Source organism: Dioscorea cayenensis, chromosome 20 (assembly GCF_009730915.1).
Source record: "Dioscorea cayenensis subsp. rotundata cultivar TDr96_F1 chromosome 20, TDr96_F1_v2_PseudoChromosome.rev07_lg8_w22 25.fasta, whole genome shotgun sequence".
In the NCBI taxonomy this organism is placed as follows: Eukaryota; Viridiplantae; Streptophyta; class Magnoliopsida; order Dioscoreales; family Dioscoreaceae; genus Dioscorea; species Dioscorea cayenensis.
Window position 1 is genome coordinate 29026474 of NC_052490.1, and position 18689 is coordinate 29045162.

An 18689-nucleotide genomic window follows, 5' to 3' on the forward strand; every position below is an offset into this window, starting at 1 on the left:
GGTTATCTGAAAAAACGTTAGTCCTCAAGCCAAGGAGACGATGAGCGCTCTAATGGCGTCCTGCTGCGTCTCCAGCCGTGTCATCTCCTCCTCCTCCGGCGATCTCCATCGCAATCGTATCAAGATCACTGGCAACATCAACAACAGTTCCAGATGTCTCGAGAGGCTTCTCCTCCGAGGCATTGCCGGAGCTCTCTCGTGCGTCCTCTTTGCGTCTCCTCCTGCCGTCGCGGGCTCTTCGAGCGCATTCTCGCCATCCCCTCCACCCTCCGAGATATGTCGGGAAGACAAGGTTTTTCAGGAGGAGCCTCCGGAGTCGCTCACCAACGAAGGCCTTGTGGAGGAGGCTTGGGAGGTCGTCAATGAGAGCTTTCTTGGAAACACTTCTTGGTCGCCCGAGAAATGGCTGGTAAACTAGGTCTTTGACCTGTGTCTTTAATTCCACTTCTCAATTGTCTCATAATCTTTTATGCAATTTACTATTGAGATTGAGTTTTATAGAAGCGAGAATTACATTGAAGAATTATGAACTATGGAAGCCTTAGAACTTATTATGATTCTCTGCATGTAATTCTGCCTTCAATGTTCATTGCTTGTCTTAATGTACTGGATTTATGCTTATGATGGATGACAAGTAGATATTTTTCTTGACATTTCAATGTATTTTTGTTATTGAAAAGGAAAAGAAGAAAGACATCCTCCAGGGGAACATTCAGAAGAGATCTAGAGCTCATGATATTATCAAAAAAATGCTTGCTAGCCTAGGTGACCCCTACACGCGGTTCCTTGATCCATCAGAGGTAATTGGTTTTCCTTTGTTCAGCTTATATCTTGGGTGCGTCAAAATTTTCCTTTGGACTAAATTGAAATTCATTTTTCATCCTTTTTTCATGTCTAAGTTTTGAATACTACAATTCTTTTCTTGAAGTATGCACCTCATTCTAGTTCATCAAAATTTGACATACTGTATCATAAATTTTTTCAAGTATGCCCATGAGATTCGAAGAAAAGTATATATATATATATATATGAACATAAGAATCTTGACATTCTTTTAATACATTTCAGTGGTCAACTATTTGATCTGGAGTTATATTCAGGAAAGCTATCTGCCTCGATAAACTTTCTGAGATATTGTAATTTATTGTTTTGTGCCAAGTTCCCACCCAGTAAACAGAAACTATTTTCCATTTTGCCAGGCCAGCATTATCTTGTTCCCAGAGCCTTGAGCTAGATGTCAACAATAGCTGCTGTGCCTATTTATTGTCATCTTGTATAGGAAGCAATACAGAGTTTGTTATGCAGACCACTGCTTTATATACTTAAATGAAGAATTTGACCGCCAAGTAACAACGTCTATGGAACACATTATAATTTTTTAATTTGACAGCTTTTTGATATGCCTCACAATTGAGACTTGATTGACATGCGAATCAATAATTGGAGACTCCCTTGCAACTCATAAAGTTGATTTATTATGAGACGACATTCCAGTAGTCTTGTTGATTCAGTCACCAAGGACTATTATCCTAAGTAAACCTGCTAATTATTTCTCACGATCTACAATTATGGGTTAGCAAGTTCATGAAGTGGCGAGTTGCTCTTTATGAGTCTTGGAGAGAGTATGTTTGTTCCTATGGTTAAAGAGGAGCAATGATTTTTTATTTTGCGAACAGAACGTTAAAGATCAGGCTTATGTTGGTTTTTAGAATGTTGTTCTCCAGTCCTTCTAGAGAGTATGTTGCAAGCCATAAGAGTGCCTTGGATGGGATTGAATTATGGATGCATGAAAATTTATGTTTTCTGCTGTGTAGTTGAAGAGAACTATATATATTTAGCGAATCCAGCAGAAGGTGTTAATTGTGGTTGTTTCGGCTTCTCACATCTTATATTATTCTCCTAACTGTGCTATTATGTTTTTTCTTCATTCAATGTATTTGATGTTTCTCCATGAATTGACTCTTTCATTATTTCTGAGAAGAAAATAAATTACTATGTTTATGAGACTATGACTGCAAGGAAAGGGATGCTGTAATTATTTCATATTAAAGTTTGCTCCCTATCTTTGCTTGTTCATTACTCTTCATGCAATTATTTTCTGACAAGAGTTGCAGTTTCTGTTTCTATGCTTTCATCTTTGATGAAAGTTCTCAAAGATGGCAAGGTACGACATGACAGGTATTGGAATAAATCTGAGAGAGATTCCAGATGACGATGGGTCTGTCAAGTTGAAAATATTGGGGGTCATCTTAGACGGCCCTGCACATTCTGCTGGTGTGAGACAGGTAAATGTCTTACCAAACTATTTGTTTGCCTTTCCAAATATTTAACTATTTCATTAGTGAGTTATAACTATGCATCACTGTTGCCTTCAGTTTTAGAAGATATTATGCATTGGACAATCAATTCATTCTCTATCCCTGAATTGTGGTTCTCATTTATGCTTTAGTTAACCCACTTGTTACTTTAGTTGGTTGATCTGTAATGAGAATGGTTTAATTGCGCAAGCTTTTGTCAACTAGCTGAAGCATGGAATAACCATCTAATAAGTAAATTAGGCTTCTTTTCTTGTAAAGGATTGTCTATTCACATGTTTAGGGAGATGAGCTTCTATCTGTTAACGGGCTGGATGTCAAGGGAAAATCAGCTTTTGATGTCTCCTCAATGCTACAAGGCCCAAAGGAGACATTTGTGACTATTGAGGTTGTCTTTCATCACAGACTCAGCAAAAGCTGTCATTGCAGTGTTAAGGTCACATTTTAACTTTTTGTAATCTTACAAACTTTTGAATATGTGTATGTAGGTTAAACATGGAAATTGTGGTCCCATTCAATCTATTAGGGTGCAAAGGCAACTTGTTGCAAGAACACCGGTGTTTTATCGCCTTGAAAAAGGAGATGATGGAAGTTCTTTAGTTGGTTACATACACATCAAGGAGTTCAATGCATTGGCAAGAAAAGATCTGCTAACAGGTATGTTAGCTTATTCTTATTCCAAGACATGCTAGCATCATTCAAACTCGAGTCCATTTTACTTAAATCAATTGTTTTGTTGAACTCCAAGATCAGCCAAGCAAGAAAAGGCTTTGTCTTCTGGGAATCATGTTTCATCTGTTTGCAAATAGCTCATTCCTTAACATATTGTAGTACATCTTGTTGGAGTCCCAGTCAATAGAAATTTCGAGAGGTCTGCATCCAAATATGATGTTCCTTGAATATCTAATCTCAATATAATCATGGAAATGGTGTTGCAGATGCTAGAGTAACTAATAGTCACGCGTTGGTTAATTTGGAAAATATGAATTTAAACATATAAGCCTTAGTTTCTTATCCAAACTGCTTAACATTTTGAGTTGAATCAGACGCGGATAATATGTTTCATTTGCATCTAACAGTAGTTGCTTGTGCATACCTCCTTGCTTAGGTGTGATGACTTTACCTTCACCTCATACCCGAGATAATTAGTTGGGTTGGCTTCTAGTTTTGTCAACATTGCTGAGACGCTTGTGTCTGCTCCACTTGTTGTGTTATACTCATCCTAATTTCTTCAAATAAAATCTGAAATCATTGTCAAATGGTAACTGTTTGAATGCCCTTAGAAGGCATTCGCTATGTTATTTTCCTTCCCGAGATGATACTGAATTTTATATTCAAATCACAGCAACTTGATAACTTATATGTAGCAATTGATTGTTGTGAAAGTTGTGTGAGAGGTTGTTGGTCAGTGACGATCAAAATTTTTGCCAAGAAAATATTACTTAAACTATCTCTATGATTGCTAAAATCTCCTTAGTAGCACCCCTTTTTTCTTCAAAATCATTTATTAATCCAAAAATAAATTATCATAATATCTCATCAAAGCCAACATACAGTATAATTATATATCCTCCACAATAAATAGAATCAATATTATGGAATATTTCAAGTATCAACAATTTCTAGGTCACATAAATTCTAACAATCTTCCTAAAGCAATAATCCTAATTCAATGAAACACAATCAACATAATATAAGGTGTAATGAGCCTCTATGTGCTAGCCCACCTAAACAATAAATCATATTACTAGTGCTAACCAAAGTAATCTCAATTATCTATTTCTGACAAATTAGTGGCAAGGGATAAACTTCGGGCTCAGTAAATATTGTACTTATACAGATATATATGTAGTCATATAATGCAACATTATCAAGCAATAAATAACACGAAATCGATCATGCTAATTTAATTGCCTCATAAAGAAATATAAATAGGTAATCAATAACATGAAACATGTTAGTTATGTCAATTCAATTCTCATATAAAGATATATAATCAAGCAATTCATACACGAATTGTTCATGCCAATTTAAATTCTCAAATTATTTACTCTATTCTCTGTCACTATCTGTTATTTTGTTTTATTTATTTGGGCCATCCTTAAGCTAACTATTTATGTCCAATGGTCTAATTGACATGTCTCACCTAGGGTATACGCTATCATCGTCTATATTGACATACATCCCAATCTCATCAATCCTAGATACTGCTATTATCACTGTCTATATGGACAAGTGTCAACACCCTATTGTCGCCTCTATGGACAGGTGCTAATGCATAATGTCAATCTCTAGGCCACTGGACATATCCAATTTAGATGAACACTAATCATCTGTCCTTTCCAATTATTTCATGTCTCACATCTCAATAACATGCCAAATTCATTTTATCACATATATCCATTATCTCCTTTCAGTCACATCAACACTTTAAACAAAGTAATGCACACTTATTATATGACAACACAAATCTATCATGCCATCAATCCAATTGGACATATCCAATTTAGATGAACACTAATCATCTGTCCTTTTCCAATTATTTCATGTCTCACATCTCAATAACATGCCAAATTCATTTTATCACATATATCCATTATCTCTTTTCAATCACATCAACACTTCAAACAAAGTAATGCACACTTATTATATGACAACACAAATCTATCATGCTATCAATCCAATAACAAAAGCTTCCTACTTAATACTAAGATACATGTACAAAGTAAATGCCCAATCCAATAAACTCAATCATATATATATATATATATATTCACATGGTCAAATGTATATTTACATCCAAGTATAGGTAAAGTACTTACCTAGTTACCTTTCGCCCAAGTAAGTCCGCCATTCGCTTCACTCCTAGCCTTCTTACCTATAACCAAACGCATATCGTCAATAAATTCTAATCTCGATTTGAAGATATGAATGCAATAATATCTATTAATCTTTTGCTTATAATCAATTTGAGCTATTTACAAGGTTTCTTCTTTTTCTATAAAAATACGTATTACAAGTATACAAATTGAATTTGGTCAATAGAAAAGGAGGAGAAAAAGGAATCGTGTAACCTACCTATAGTCTGATTTTTAATACCAATGACCCTATAGAATCTGGTCTAACTCTTTGGATTGAAGAAAATTTAATGCTTTGTGATAGATAAATGATGAGAGGAAAGAATGAATGCAATTCACTAGGGCAAACTAGCCCATATAAATACAATAATGGTGTACACATGAGTATGTATATACGTATAAATATAATATACATGTACAAGCACTCTAACACCCCTTTTCAGACTCACAATAGGTCATGAACTGAGAGTTTGCCAATTAGAAAATGAAACCGGGAGACAGTATGAGCCTTGGTGAAAAGATCAGCAATCTGCTGTGTAGAGGCGACATAAGGAACAAGAATATTGCCAGCAAGATAATGATGACGAACAAAGTGAAGAGCAACTTCAAGATGCTTCGTCCGCTCATGAAATACAGGATTGACAGCGATTTTGATGGCACTTTGGTTATCACAGTATATGGGAATAGGCCAGAGATAGGAGCACCAAAGTCCCAAAATCTGATGCAACCAAAGAACCTCCTTAGCAGTAGAGGACATAGCACCATACTCAGCCTCAGCAGTGGAAAGAGCAACAGTAGATTGTTTCTTGCTTTTTCAAGAGATAAGAGAATCTTTAAGGAAAATGCAGAAACCAGTATCAGATCGTCGATAAGAAATATCACCTGCCCAATCAGCATAACAATAGGCGCATAACTCAAGAGAAGACGCGGAAGAGAAAAGTAAAGAGCGAGATATAGTGCCACAAAGATAATGAAGAATCTGTAAGAGGGCAACATAATGAGTAGAGCAAGGAGCACTCACAAACTGACTAAGAACATGAATAGTATATGCAATATTAGACCTAGTGATGGTCGGATAGACGAGAGCACCAACAAGTGCACAATAATGAGTGGGATCAGGCAGAAGCTCACCATCAGAAGAGAGTTGGTGATGCAGCTCAATAGGAGTAGAGGCAGTGTGAAGATCAATGATATCATCTCATAAAAAAATGTTAGAAATGTACTTTTGTTGAGACACCAAGTAACCTCGACGAGAATAAGCAACCTCAAGACCTAGAAAGTAATGAAGAGGGCCAAGATCTTTCATTTGAACGCTGTGTGTAACCGCTGTTTTAGAGAAAGAATAGTATCAACATCATTACCAGTAATAGCCATATCATCAACATAAAGAAGAAGAATAGCGAGGCCTCGAGGAGTCTGCTGAGTAAAGAGCATAATCATGAGTGCTCTTTGTGAAACCAAGAGTAAGAACCACACTGTGAAACCGCTCAAACTAGACACGAGGAGCCTGTTTGAGGCCATAGATAGCTCTGCGAAAATAATAGACATGTTGAGGAGGATAAGAAAAACCAGGAGGAGTCATATAAACATCCACAGAAAGATCTCCATGTAAGAAGGCATTGGTCACATCTAACTGATGAAGTGATTAGTGACGAGCAACAACAATAACGAAGAGAAGACAAACAGTAGTAAACTTGGCCACATGAGCAAATGTCTCCTCACAATCAATGCCATACTCTTGAGTAAAACCACGAGCAACAAGACGCGCTTTGTGGTGCTCAATACTACCATTGGCTCGGGTCTTGACTCGGTAGACCCACCGACAGCTGAGAGGAGTAACATCAGACGGAAGCGGAACAAGATCCCATGTATGCATGCGCTGAAGAGCATCAAATTCCTCTGTCATCAGACGAAAGCGGAATAAGAATGCCGCCTCACAATAAGAATGCGGTTCGGAATGAGAGTGAATAGCAACAAGAAAGGCCTACAAATCGGGAGAGTAGGTAGAGGAGAGAGTGCGTACTGAGTAGGAGGACGGCGAGTGCGGTCTGGGTAACGACGGGGAACAGCAGGAGCATCTTCAGGAGAGGGTAGGTCGGTGGAGAGAGAAGGCGAGTTACCAAATCCATCAATGCACCTAGAGGAAAGGGAAGGAAGAGTAGAGGAAATATCCGTTGAGACATCAGGAGAAGGTACAGAAGTGGTAGAACAACTTAGAAGAAATAAAGTTAGTATCTTCAAGAAATATGATGTGACGGGAAATACGAAAACAATGAGAATGAGGATCATAGCAGCGATAGCCCTTGTGTTCATAGCTATAGTCGAGAAAAATGCACATAGCAAAACAGAGAGTTTGTTTCGCTCGACGGGAGGCAAAAGAAAGAAACAAGTGCAACCGGAAGTGCGAAGATGATCGTAAGGAGGAAGTGAGTAAAGACGTTCATAAGGTGTGATGCCAGAGAGAGTGGTCATAGGAGTGCGATTGATGAGATAGACGGAGATAAGGATGGCCTTAGCCCAGAAAGATTGAGGGACAGATAGGCAAAAAGAAGTGCAAGTGCAGTTTCCAGGATATGATGATGTTTGCGCTCAGTGACACCGTTCTGAGCAGGTGTGTGAGGGCAAGATTGTTGAGGAATAGTACCGTGAGTGGAGAGTAATGTGCGGAAGGATGTAGAGAAATACTCGTGTGCCCTATCAGAGTGAAATATCTTAATGCGTTTACCAGAGTATATGCCATTTGCGCAAATTGAGAGTAAATGGCAAAAATCTCAGATCGAGAACGCATTAAATAAAGCCAAGTATAGCGCGAGAAATCATCAACGAAGGATATGTAATAGAAGAAACCACAAAGAGATGAGAGGGGGGCAGTGCCCCAAACATCAGAGTGAACAAGATCAAAAGTAGATACGAAAATATATTCGCTTGAAGAGAAAGGAAAAGCAGTGTGTTTAGCATGTTTACAACCGGTACATGGATGTGAAGGAAAAGAAGAAAGAGAACCAAGGCTACTTGAACTTGTTAAGAGTTTCAGGCGAAAACTAGACAAATGATCGAGGCGACTGTGCCAACGATCAAGAGAACACATGGAAGCAACTATGTCAGAAGATGGAAGACTGGGAAGATGAAGAGAGTCTAAGTGATAGAGGCCGCCAACTCTACGTTTGATCCCAATTCTCTGGCCTGTAAGATGGTCCTGCACAGTACAAGTAGAAGAAAAGGTAACTGTAAGACTATGATCAGTGAGCTAACTAATAGAAAGAAGGTTGAGAGCTAAGCTAGGGACATAATGGACGTCAGGAATGTCAAATGAAGTGGACTGAAGATGATCACACTGCGTGACAGGATGAAGGCTCCCATTAGTAGTGCGAACACTGGAAAAGGTGTGAGGCGTAGAAATACAGACTAGACTAGAGGTATTTGTAGCCATATGATGAGTGACATCAAAATCTAAAATCTAGGATGAGGAAGACATACCAGAGGCAATAGACATAGCAGAAGAAATGCTGGAGGGCAGAGCACACTGCATAGCATGAATCTGTTCAGTAAGCTGAGCAACCTAAGAGTATCAGTAGAGGAAGGAGAAGCTGAAGCTGAAACATAGGCAGCATGAGGGGTGGAAGCTAGAGATTGAGGCAGAGAGTGAGACTGTGATGACTGCTGCTGTTGTCGTTGCTGAAGCTTAAGACACTAACTATTTATATGACCAGGACGCTTGCAGTAATCATAGATGACAATTGATCTAGAAGAGGTCGATGAAGTAGGAGTTGGTTGCACAAATGGCCGGATGGTATTGAGAGGAATGTGGAGAGGTCACGGCGAGAACTGTATCTGTAGAGATAAGTCGTGGAGATAGTGTGCTGAGACGAGTCTCCTCAGCAATAACACTGCGATGACATAGTCAAATGAGGGAAGAGGGTCTCGATTGAGTAGTTGGTTGCAAACAGCCTCAAAATCAGGTTGAAGACGCATCAGAAATTCGAAGGTGCGCTATGTTTGGTGAGACTGAGTGCGAGTTTGGCAACATTTGCATGTCAAGCAAGTAGACTCCTCCTAAGAATCAATCTGACACAACAAGGATCGCAGGTTACTGACATACTTCTTGACGGAACGCTCATGTTGCTGTACGTGAATAAGATCCTGCAAATGGCATACTGACGACAGAGCTGGAATGCTCAAACATATGACCCAAGTGTTTCAAGATTGCATGAGCAGTGGGAAGATGTTCAATTTCCATACGAACATCAATCTCTTAAGACTGACAGATAATGGTCATGGTACGGTGATCAACAAGTGTCCATGATGCATCGGGTGTGGATGGTTTGGGAGAGGTGCCATCGACATGGCTTAGCAGATTCATACAAAGTAAAACAATGCGAACAGTAGTAAACCATTCTCTATAATTAAAACCGTTTAATTTGATATCGATTGGAGCTAGGAAATGTGGAGAAGAAGATGCCATGGGTTTTTTTTTTTGTTTTTCTTTTTTAATTTAATATATGTACTATTAAAAGGGATAAAGTTGGAAATAAAAGGAAAGGCCAAGATGGGGGACTTGGGATGCTGGAAAGGAGACGGATGGGATGGTTTTTTTAAAATAATATATATATAATATTTAAACTATTAAAAAGGAATAAAGTGGGAATCAAGATAAAGGGAAAAGGCCAAATTTTGGGACTTGGGAATGAAAAAGGGACGGATGGGATGGAAAAGGGATGGGTGGTCGGCTTGGAAAAAGAGATGTTGGATTTGGGGACTTGGGATGCGTTGTTGACTGGTCAAAGAGAAAGATTGTAGAGAGGAGCTCGCCGATGAGAAGAGACGGAGAGAAACTCTTCGGTTGAGAGGAGCTCGTTGGCGAGAAAAGACGGAGATGAGCTCGTCGGTTGAGAGGAGCTCGTTGGCGAGAAGATCGACAGCGTGCGGAGTTCAACGAATAAGGCGCCCAAAGCTCGTCGGCAGCATGCACAGATGTTGTGGGCTGGTATGAGATCCTGGGACTGACGCGATCGGAGTGCGTTATCCACCTGTGTGCTCATGGGACTGGCAGGGTAGGCACAAGGTTGCGGGGCTGTAAAGCGAACACCGAGGTGGCAAGGCTCGTCGGAGGTTACAAAGCGAGCACATAGGTGGCAAGGCTCTGACAGAGCTCTGTGGAGAGCTAACAAAGCTCGTTGGAGAGCTAACAAATCACGTCAGAGAGCGTGCAGAAATCTGGACTGAACATGTTCACAGTGGCGCCATAGACCGGACTGAACAAGATTCCGGCGATCGGTCGGCATCTAATACCATGATAGATAAATGATGAGAGAAAAGAATGCAATTCACTAGTGCAAACCAGCCCTTATAAATACAATAATGGTGTACACATAAGTATGTATACACGTATAAATATAATATACATGTACAAGTACTCTAACACTTTGCTTGGATGAAGGTTTTTGATGGTTTTGTAAGGTAAGGTTTTGAACTAAACCATGCTTGAAACCTCCATTTTACCCTTAGGGGCCGTTTGGTTCGTGTTAATGACATATTACCACGTAACGAGATTACTATGGTAATATGAGTGGGAATGTTATATGGGTGGGAATATTGCGGTAATTTAATATAACCATGTTTGGTTGGGAACTTTTATTACTTTGGTTTTCATGGTAATCAATTTGTTAAAATATAAAAAGTTATAAGATTACCACGGTAATCCAAGATAGACACCAAATTTGGTGGTAATAGGATTACCACTTTTTTGGTAATATTTATAAGTTGGTAATGTGATATTACCATACAGATTACCACTAATACAATGCCAAACGTGGTAATATTTTCATATTACCACGTAACACATGGTAATCCTTCTACATTACCGCGAACCAAACGGTCCCTTATTTCTCAACCCTCCAAATTGGGTGTGGAGAGGGTTTTACAAAATTATGGATCAATATGCCCTCATAGGTTTGTAATATTTACTACTATGTTCTATCACCCACCATCCACTGCCATTGACCACTAAGTCATCGGCACCGGTCACCAGTGACTCGCTGCCACCGGCCACTGGTGATCTACCGTCAGCAACCTCCGGCGACCCACCGCCGGTGGTCATCGGTGATTTGCCGTCACTGGCCATTGCCCACTTGCTGACCTGTTGCCATCGGCAACCTAACTCCATCGGCTGTCGGTCATCAACAATCGGCCACCACTAATCTCCGATGACCCGTCACATGAGAAAATTCTTTATTTTCATTTAAAATTTTCAAAGAGTATTTTTGTAATATTATATGTAACTTTACCTTTCATTACTTTAAAACCAAACACTATATGTTTTATAACTTTCTTTTACTTTTATCTTTGCTCCAAACAAGGTATGGTTTAAAACCATCTTTTCCTTATTTTACCTTACTCTACCATACATTATGAACCCCTCTACAATCCTCATCCAAGCAAAGCATAAATATCTTGAACTATTTAAACAAGGAGAAAGAAAATTTTGAGAGTTTTACAAGAAAGAAACCGGCGGCTATGGGAGGGAAAGAATTAGAACGGCTCTAGGGTTAAGGATTATATATATCTATGTTTATTCATAGTGACCTCCAAATTACTTGAATTCTATATCAGCCTTTTGACCCCCAACATTTACTTTATTTTTATTTCAGCCCCCGTGACTTATTAATAAGGATTTAAAATAAATAAATTGCTCAAAACATCCCTCGTCTTTTTTATATTCCCAAAACATTCTTTGATTTTGTTAGATCCTCAAAAACTCCCTCTTTTATCAAAAACCATAGTACCATACCTTTCAATCCATCAGCTGCTTAACGAGACTAAAAATTCAGTGAAATTACCTCCCTGCCTCACCAGTTCTCCAAGAAACTCCATACCTGTCATGTCATCTCGTTTCCAGAGATAATTTATGATAAAGTGCATCTCATCTTGTGAGTCTTCTCTTTGTCTCTCTCTATATATAACATATACTATGGGTCCGTTTGATACGCAAGATTTTGAGGGACAGCACAGGACAACTTCTATTGTTATGCGTTTGATTTACAAATGAGACGGGAGTACAGCACAAGCTAACCAATCGGTACAGCACAACTTCCTATTTTTTTTTACCGCTAAAACAACGGTACAAAAATTCTTGTGTAGTACAGGACAATTTATGACAAAATTGTCCCTATTTAAAATTAAAAATTATATACTCTCATTAAGAAGTGATAACATGATTTATTTTGTTTTATCTATTTATTTATCTTTTTAAAATTTAGTTGTTTATTTATCTATTTAAAATTTTATTTATTTATTTATCTATTTATTTATATTTTAGGATTTAGATATTAATGAAAGTTTGTTTGTTGTGGATTAAATATTTTTAAAATTATGTTAAATTTTTTTTAACTTATTGTTATTGTTGGGCATTGTAAAATTTGATAAGATTTTCATAAAATATTATTGTATGTTTTTTATTATAAAATAAATATAGAATAATAAAAAGATATTATCGTAATTTTGTGTTTCGTACTGTTCAATGAAAATCAAACATAGAACAGCACAAGCACTTGTGCTGTACTGCTTGTGCTATTCTCTTTAACGAATCAAACGGACCCTATGTTTTTTTTTTTAATGGAAATCATTCAGCCTTTAGCCCTAGCACCCATCCTTCTGATGTGTTTGGATTGAGGGTTTAGAAGGGAATATAAAGTAAAGGAATGAGAATCAATGTGAACCCTTCCCTTGTTTGAATAATTTTTTTCAATGTAATTAAAGGAAAGAAAGAGTTAACTCTGACCCGCCAATATCCTCCAAAACCTATCTTTCTTTGGCCCGGATTTCGGGTGGTAGGAAGGGAGAACACCCAAAAAAATTTTATAACTTATAAAAATACTATAATGCCTTTAATTTTTTTAATTATTTACAGAACCTTACTTTATAATAAGGATATAATTGCTAAATTATATTATTATATATCCTTTACTTTCCTTCCTCTTTTCTAACCAAACAAGAGTTATCAAACAGCCCTTCCTTTCCCATGTTTATCGAATGGACTTAATTATTAGCTGCTGTACTAGTTGCAGAGGCCTCTGAAGCCACTATGACAGCTAAAATCATTTCAAGAGAGTGCAAGTACTGATATGGACCCATTACAGTACCACTCGTACACCAACAAAAGACGACATGCAAACATCAAGTGATCCACAAGAACCTGAAAACACTTGATAAAACCACAATATTGTTCATTTACTGTTTATTTATTGTCTGCAGCTTTGAAACGTCTTCAAGATTCCGGTGCCTCGTATTATGTCTTGGATCTTAGAGATAATCTTGGTGGGCTAGTAGAGGTTCGTTAGTATGTCTATGTTATCTTCTATATGCTTGTGATTGTCATATGCAGTTTCATGATAAAGAAAAGTTTATTCTTAAACTGAGTATTTCTTATATTACATTTACAAGTGTACCATTTAGTTGTTGATATGCGTTAAGAATTTGCCAGCCTTCTCAATTTGTTTGGGGGCATCTTCGATCTGTCGAGTACTGATTTTTATTATAGGTAGTTATTAATTGGCATATCATATGTACCTAAGAACCATCAAATGGAGGTAAACATGTGTTGATAAAAATATCACTTTCCTTACTAAGCTGTGCAGCAGTAGCTGTTAATTTTGTTGGTCTGCATAAAATTCTTGATCAGGTGGCTGTATATTATTCAAATAAAATTAATCTGTCATTAGTGTTTAGAAGAGAACTTTACTCATCAATTTTTGCAAGCACTTGCTGGATCTGCAAGAAATTGTATAGGTTGTCTTCTTGAGGGAGAACATTATGATCTGAAAAGAAGTTTGATTTGATATTTGACAAAAGGTGGTGATGAATGAGGTTGATGATGCAAAGTCAAATATGTTTCTCCAACGTATGGTATATATTTGCAAGAAAACATTACACACTTAGTTCAAAACAAGGTTTTGAAGCCTTCTTTTCCCTTACTTTGCCTTACTTTTCTGTACTTTATGAACCCCTCTTACACCCCATTTTAGCAAAGAATTAGTGCAAACATTGTGATTTCACATATACTTCTAATTCTAGAGGTGTAGTTACTGTATGCAGCCTTCACAACGACCTTGGTGCCATGGCAACTTATACAGTCTATGCAATTATGTTGAATTTCTGCTTTACATGATCTATTCTTGGGGAAATTGGAGGCATGCAATGCGAGTTCTTTTTGCTGTTTTAATCATTTCAATTTGCAGATATAGAACAACTAATAAATCAGAGATGAGATAATCTATGCATGAGATGATATCCAAACAATAATATAAAATCTAAACTAAGCAGTGTAAATTTAATGTGACTGATATTATTACATCTATCTAACAATTATGAATAACTGTGTGTTATTTCAATTAGCAATTTTCATTTCAATATACCTTAACATTTGATATCCTGAACCCAAGAAGGTTTTCTTCCCAGGCTGGGATCGAGGTTGCCAAACTGTTCTTGGATAAAGGAGAAACAGTATGTAACTACCCTTATGTTTTTGCATATTTCTGTTTTAAGGCTTTCTCTAAAATATTTTAGGTAAAATACCTTATTTAGTCCCTCTAATATAGTCATGCCCCTTTGATCTTTTTAATATAATTTGTCCTTAGGAAGTCCTTCTATTTTAACAATTTATGAAATGTAAGTCTCTCTCATACAATTTGTCCCTAAAAGATCTCTAAGAGGGACTTACATTTCTCAAATGTTAAAATAAAGGGTTTTCCTAAGGACAAATTATATTAAGAGGATCAAAGGGGCAGATTGACTATATTAGAGAGATTAAATAGAGTATTCTACCAATATTTTATATAGTACAAAACAATGATTAGCATGAATAATAAGTTGATGTTGATGGTGAACATAAGTCTTCTTTTTCATCATTTTCGGGGGAACTTTATTCTAGTTTCAGTAGGGGTACCGTTAACAAATTAATTTAATCAATCACAAAATAATTAGCTAAGGCACTAGGAAAGAGAAACAAACACATATAGAACATATTTTAGAACTGATTTCCTTTAAAAAATATCTGCTATTTTAGTTTTTTTGTTTTGTATGATCTAGGTCATCTACACAGCTGGCAGGGATCCTCAAGTCCAAAAAAGTATTGTTGCAGAAACAGCACCACTGGTCACAGCTCCTGTCGTTGTAGGCATTTTATATTCTTGCGTAGCTATTACTATTTCTGCTTCTGTTCTTTCTGTCCTTCAAAGTTTGTCCATTAATGAAAGTGTCACTGTTTTGTATCTGTAGACTGGTTAGTTTACAAATTGTGTTTCTAAACTAATATTTGACAGCTAACTATTAGTTGATTGCATTATTAAATATTTCCCTTAATTTTATAAGAGAAATGACCCAAAATATGCCCAACATAGCATAAGACCTTGTTATAAGAACATCTAACATGTAGTGAAAAAATTACTGTTTGAACTTAAATTAAGGAAAAAAAAATATTAGGTTTAGTTTGTTTTAATGTGGATCTAAATTTTGATTTCTACTGGTAAAAACTAAACAATTTGTATGAAAATTTCAGTTTTCATTCCTTCTTGTTATGCAATTTTTTTTTTAAAAATAACAATTATGAAAAATTGGGGTGATCTTCTGAGGATTTCATTACACGGAAAATACTTATTAAGGATTTCCTTCTACTTAAAGTTCTTTAAATTTTGTTTAGTGTTGTTTCGATCAAAAATACAGTGATAAAAGGGGGTATATAATTGATTATATTGATGCTAATCGATATAATCAAAGAAAAATTGAAGTTTGTTGGAATTGACCTGTAATCTGTTATACACTAATATGCTAATCAACTGTAATATAATTGATTATAATTGGCCTGGTAAGGTTTTGAATACATAGGCATCCCTTGGATTTCTACACCTGGTCTTAGCTGCATATCTGAAATGTATTTATGGTACATGTAATGTGACTGCCTCTGCGGTTACAACTGTATATTGTGTTTATCAGACCCTTTATTGGGCTCTAATCAGATGTGGATATGTACACACCAAAGAATTAGTTGGATAGCAAGTTGTCTGGAAAGCCTGAAGCCCTAACTTCGAGTGTTTTTACTAAGTGGATTGTTCCATAGTTGTAGGCAGATTGTACAATTGATTTAGGGAGGCAAAATTTTATATGTACCCTATATTACACATCACTGGTTCTTGTAGACCTTGTGTATTTATACCATTTCTCTGGTTCCTACTGACCCTGGTATATTCACAAGCCACATCCCTACACTCAGTGAGCCGTGATTCTGGACATCTTCTATTTGTTACAAAACTTTGACAAGAATGCAGCTTTTGTTGCTCTTGAACTAGTACAAAGTATATTCAGGTTGTATCTATGAATTGCGTCTAATTACTTATAGTACATTGATGCAGGTCTTAGTTAACAACAGGACGGCAAGTGCAAGCGAAATAGTACGTGACACATATCCTTTTATCTCATTGTTATTTAGGTTTCACTAAACCCTAAAACATGACAAATGTTCTAGGTGGCTACGGCGCTGCATGACAATTGCAAAGCTGTTCTTGTTGGAGAAAGAACTTTTGGCAAGGTCCAATTGACAGTTCTGAAAGTTCCACTTCTCATTCTTATTGCTAATTTGCTAATTTACGTCGAATGCTTGCTTCTCACTATATGTAATTTAGGGATTAAATTTATATGTTGCAGGGTTTAATTCAATCTGTTTTTGAGCTGCATGATGGATCTGGTGTGGTAGTCACAATTGGAAAATATGTTACTCCAAGTCACAGGGATATCAATGGAAATGGAATACAACCTGATTTTTCTCGCCTTCCAGGTGATTTTATTATTTGTACAAATACGACACCCTGATAATTTTCATTCTGCTGCAATCAAGATTGAATTCTAACATGACTCAGTTGCAGATCTGAGTAAAGTCAGAGATTATTTTTCACATTGCCAAGTTTGAAGGATGGGATAGATATGATTCCAATGCTTTCTCGGCGTTAGCATATGCGCCTATTATTATCTTCCATCTAAGTTCTAAGGTTTATAATCTTACACTTTCAATGCCTTGTGTTGCTGAAGATTGACTGCCTTCTTATATAGATAGTAGTATATAATGTCATGGTTTTGTCAGTTATCATTTTTGATATAATATTATGACACTTGGGAAAGAATAGAGCTTATGTTTTTAAAGCAATATATCTTGCGTTGAATACCGTAAGAACTGCAAAATGACACTCATGTTAAGAGTAAACCTAGTACTTGTTGTGCTTGGTCCTGAATCTTCATGCATTCTCCATTATGAGGGTAATGCTCAAAGTTTGCTGCTTGTTGCTCTCCAAACCATTTCTTATTATAAAATAGATTACTTGGCTGTGTTTTTCAGTTTAATGTCCTGATTGGATCATTGTAGGGCTTAACTTTCATATTATAAACAGCTGAAATGAAGCCTAGTAACCATTTCAATTCCTACATAGATTGGTGCATTTATTTAGGAGTGATGGCAAAAGCCAATTTTGGCCATGTAGCCCCAATTTGTTCATTTCAATCCTCTAATTTTCAAAATGTTCAATACAATCCCTGTACTTTGCATTGTAAAAATTAACCACACATAAATGGAAAAAGTCATGGTTGGTTGAATGTGTAGAAGTGTAGAAGAGCAAAACATTTGGAAAAAATAATCACACTCTCGGTGATAAAAATGAATAAAATAAAAATAATCAAAGTATATGAACCATATATGAATATTTTGAAAGTAAAACGATGAACATGAAGGTTGGGGCAAGGCAAAGTAAAGGGAACAAAAATGTTTAGACGGCAAATTTATTTTCATCTTTGGCTTACTGACATTGAATAATTGTTCACTGAACTCAATTAGTGACTAAGATGTATGATATGAGTTCAGCTCCCTTGTTTCTCTGATTCAGCCATGTAACTCATACAAATTGTTTTGCTCATGTTTTGAGCAGGGCTCATTGGTGTATAATGCATGAAAGTCGGCATCAGGTATCCAAAAGAAGGTATATAGATGACTGCTTTCCAAAGAACAATGTCTTCACATGCTGCGGCGGATGAGTAATGTCAACACCGAAGCTCCGATGACTGAATCAAATATAGATAGATTTGATCTCTAGACATCTATAACTAAAGAAATGCTGATTATTGTGTATTTTGATGCTTGCTGACTGCTTCCAGGATCACTGCTCTCATGGTTTAATTAATCATTGATCCAACTGCATTAGTTAGTATGCATTTATTTAGGAAATGCACCTTTTACTATTTATGCATTGTTTCGGTCAACTTAAGTTCGTCAGAGATTCTGTCATTTGTTATGAAATGTATCATGTTGTTTCTGGTGTCCTTAATGCTAAAGACTTGGCTTACATGCCCCTTCTTTGTTTTTGTCATCTTTATTACATTAGAGGTTTTTGTGGATAATATCTTGTGTGAAGATGAATAAGACCAACGGCTTCGGGTCAATCGAGCAGTCCTCAAGGCTGCCAGACGCTTCGGGGAGGACCCG

The 18689-nt window shown here is 36.8% G+C and overlaps 1 protein-coding gene across 2 annotated transcripts; it reads left to right on the forward strand.

Annotated features, from left to right (window-relative positions):
- The first annotated feature begins 3 nt into the window (after positions 1-3).
- On the forward strand, positions 4-18538 carry LOC120251505 (carboxyl-terminal-processing peptidase 1, chloroplastic). 2 transcript variants are annotated; one of them, XM_039260036.1, is made up of 13 exons: positions 4-409; positions 681-800; positions 2148-2285; positions 2599-2703; positions 2804-2972; positions 13424-13500; positions 14627-14671; positions 15257-15340; positions 16576-16614; positions 16689-16763; positions 16868-16997; positions 17086-17208; positions 18136-18538. In XM_039260036.1, exons 1-12 carry the CDS (start codon positions 41-43, stop codon positions 17127-17129), a joined length of 1395 nt encoding a protein of 464 aa, XP_039115970.1. In that variant the 5' UTR covers positions 4-40; the 3' UTR covers positions 17130-17208; positions 18136-18538. The 2 variants fall into 2 exon arrangements, with proteins under 2 accessions (XP_039115970.1, XP_039115971.1); XM_039260037.1 differs by having other exon boundaries at positions 5-409; positions 16689-16751.
- Positions 18539-18689: the final 151 nt, after the last annotated feature.

Excerpts from the sequence above, each read along its gene's own strand:
- LOC120251505 (XM_039260036.1), top strand. The coding sequence starts at position 41 with ATGAGCGCTCTAATGGCGTCCTGCTGCGTCTCCAGCCGTGTCATCTCC. Across the intron at positions 15,341-16,575 it reads TGGTCACAGCTCCTGTCGTT|GTCTTAGTTAACAACAGGAC; the intron begins GTAGGCATTTTA and ends ACATTGATGCAG. Across the intron at positions 16,615-16,688 it reads CGGCAAGTGCAAGCGAAATA|GTGGCTACGGCGCTGCATGA; the intron begins GTACGTGACACA and ends CAAATGTTCTAG.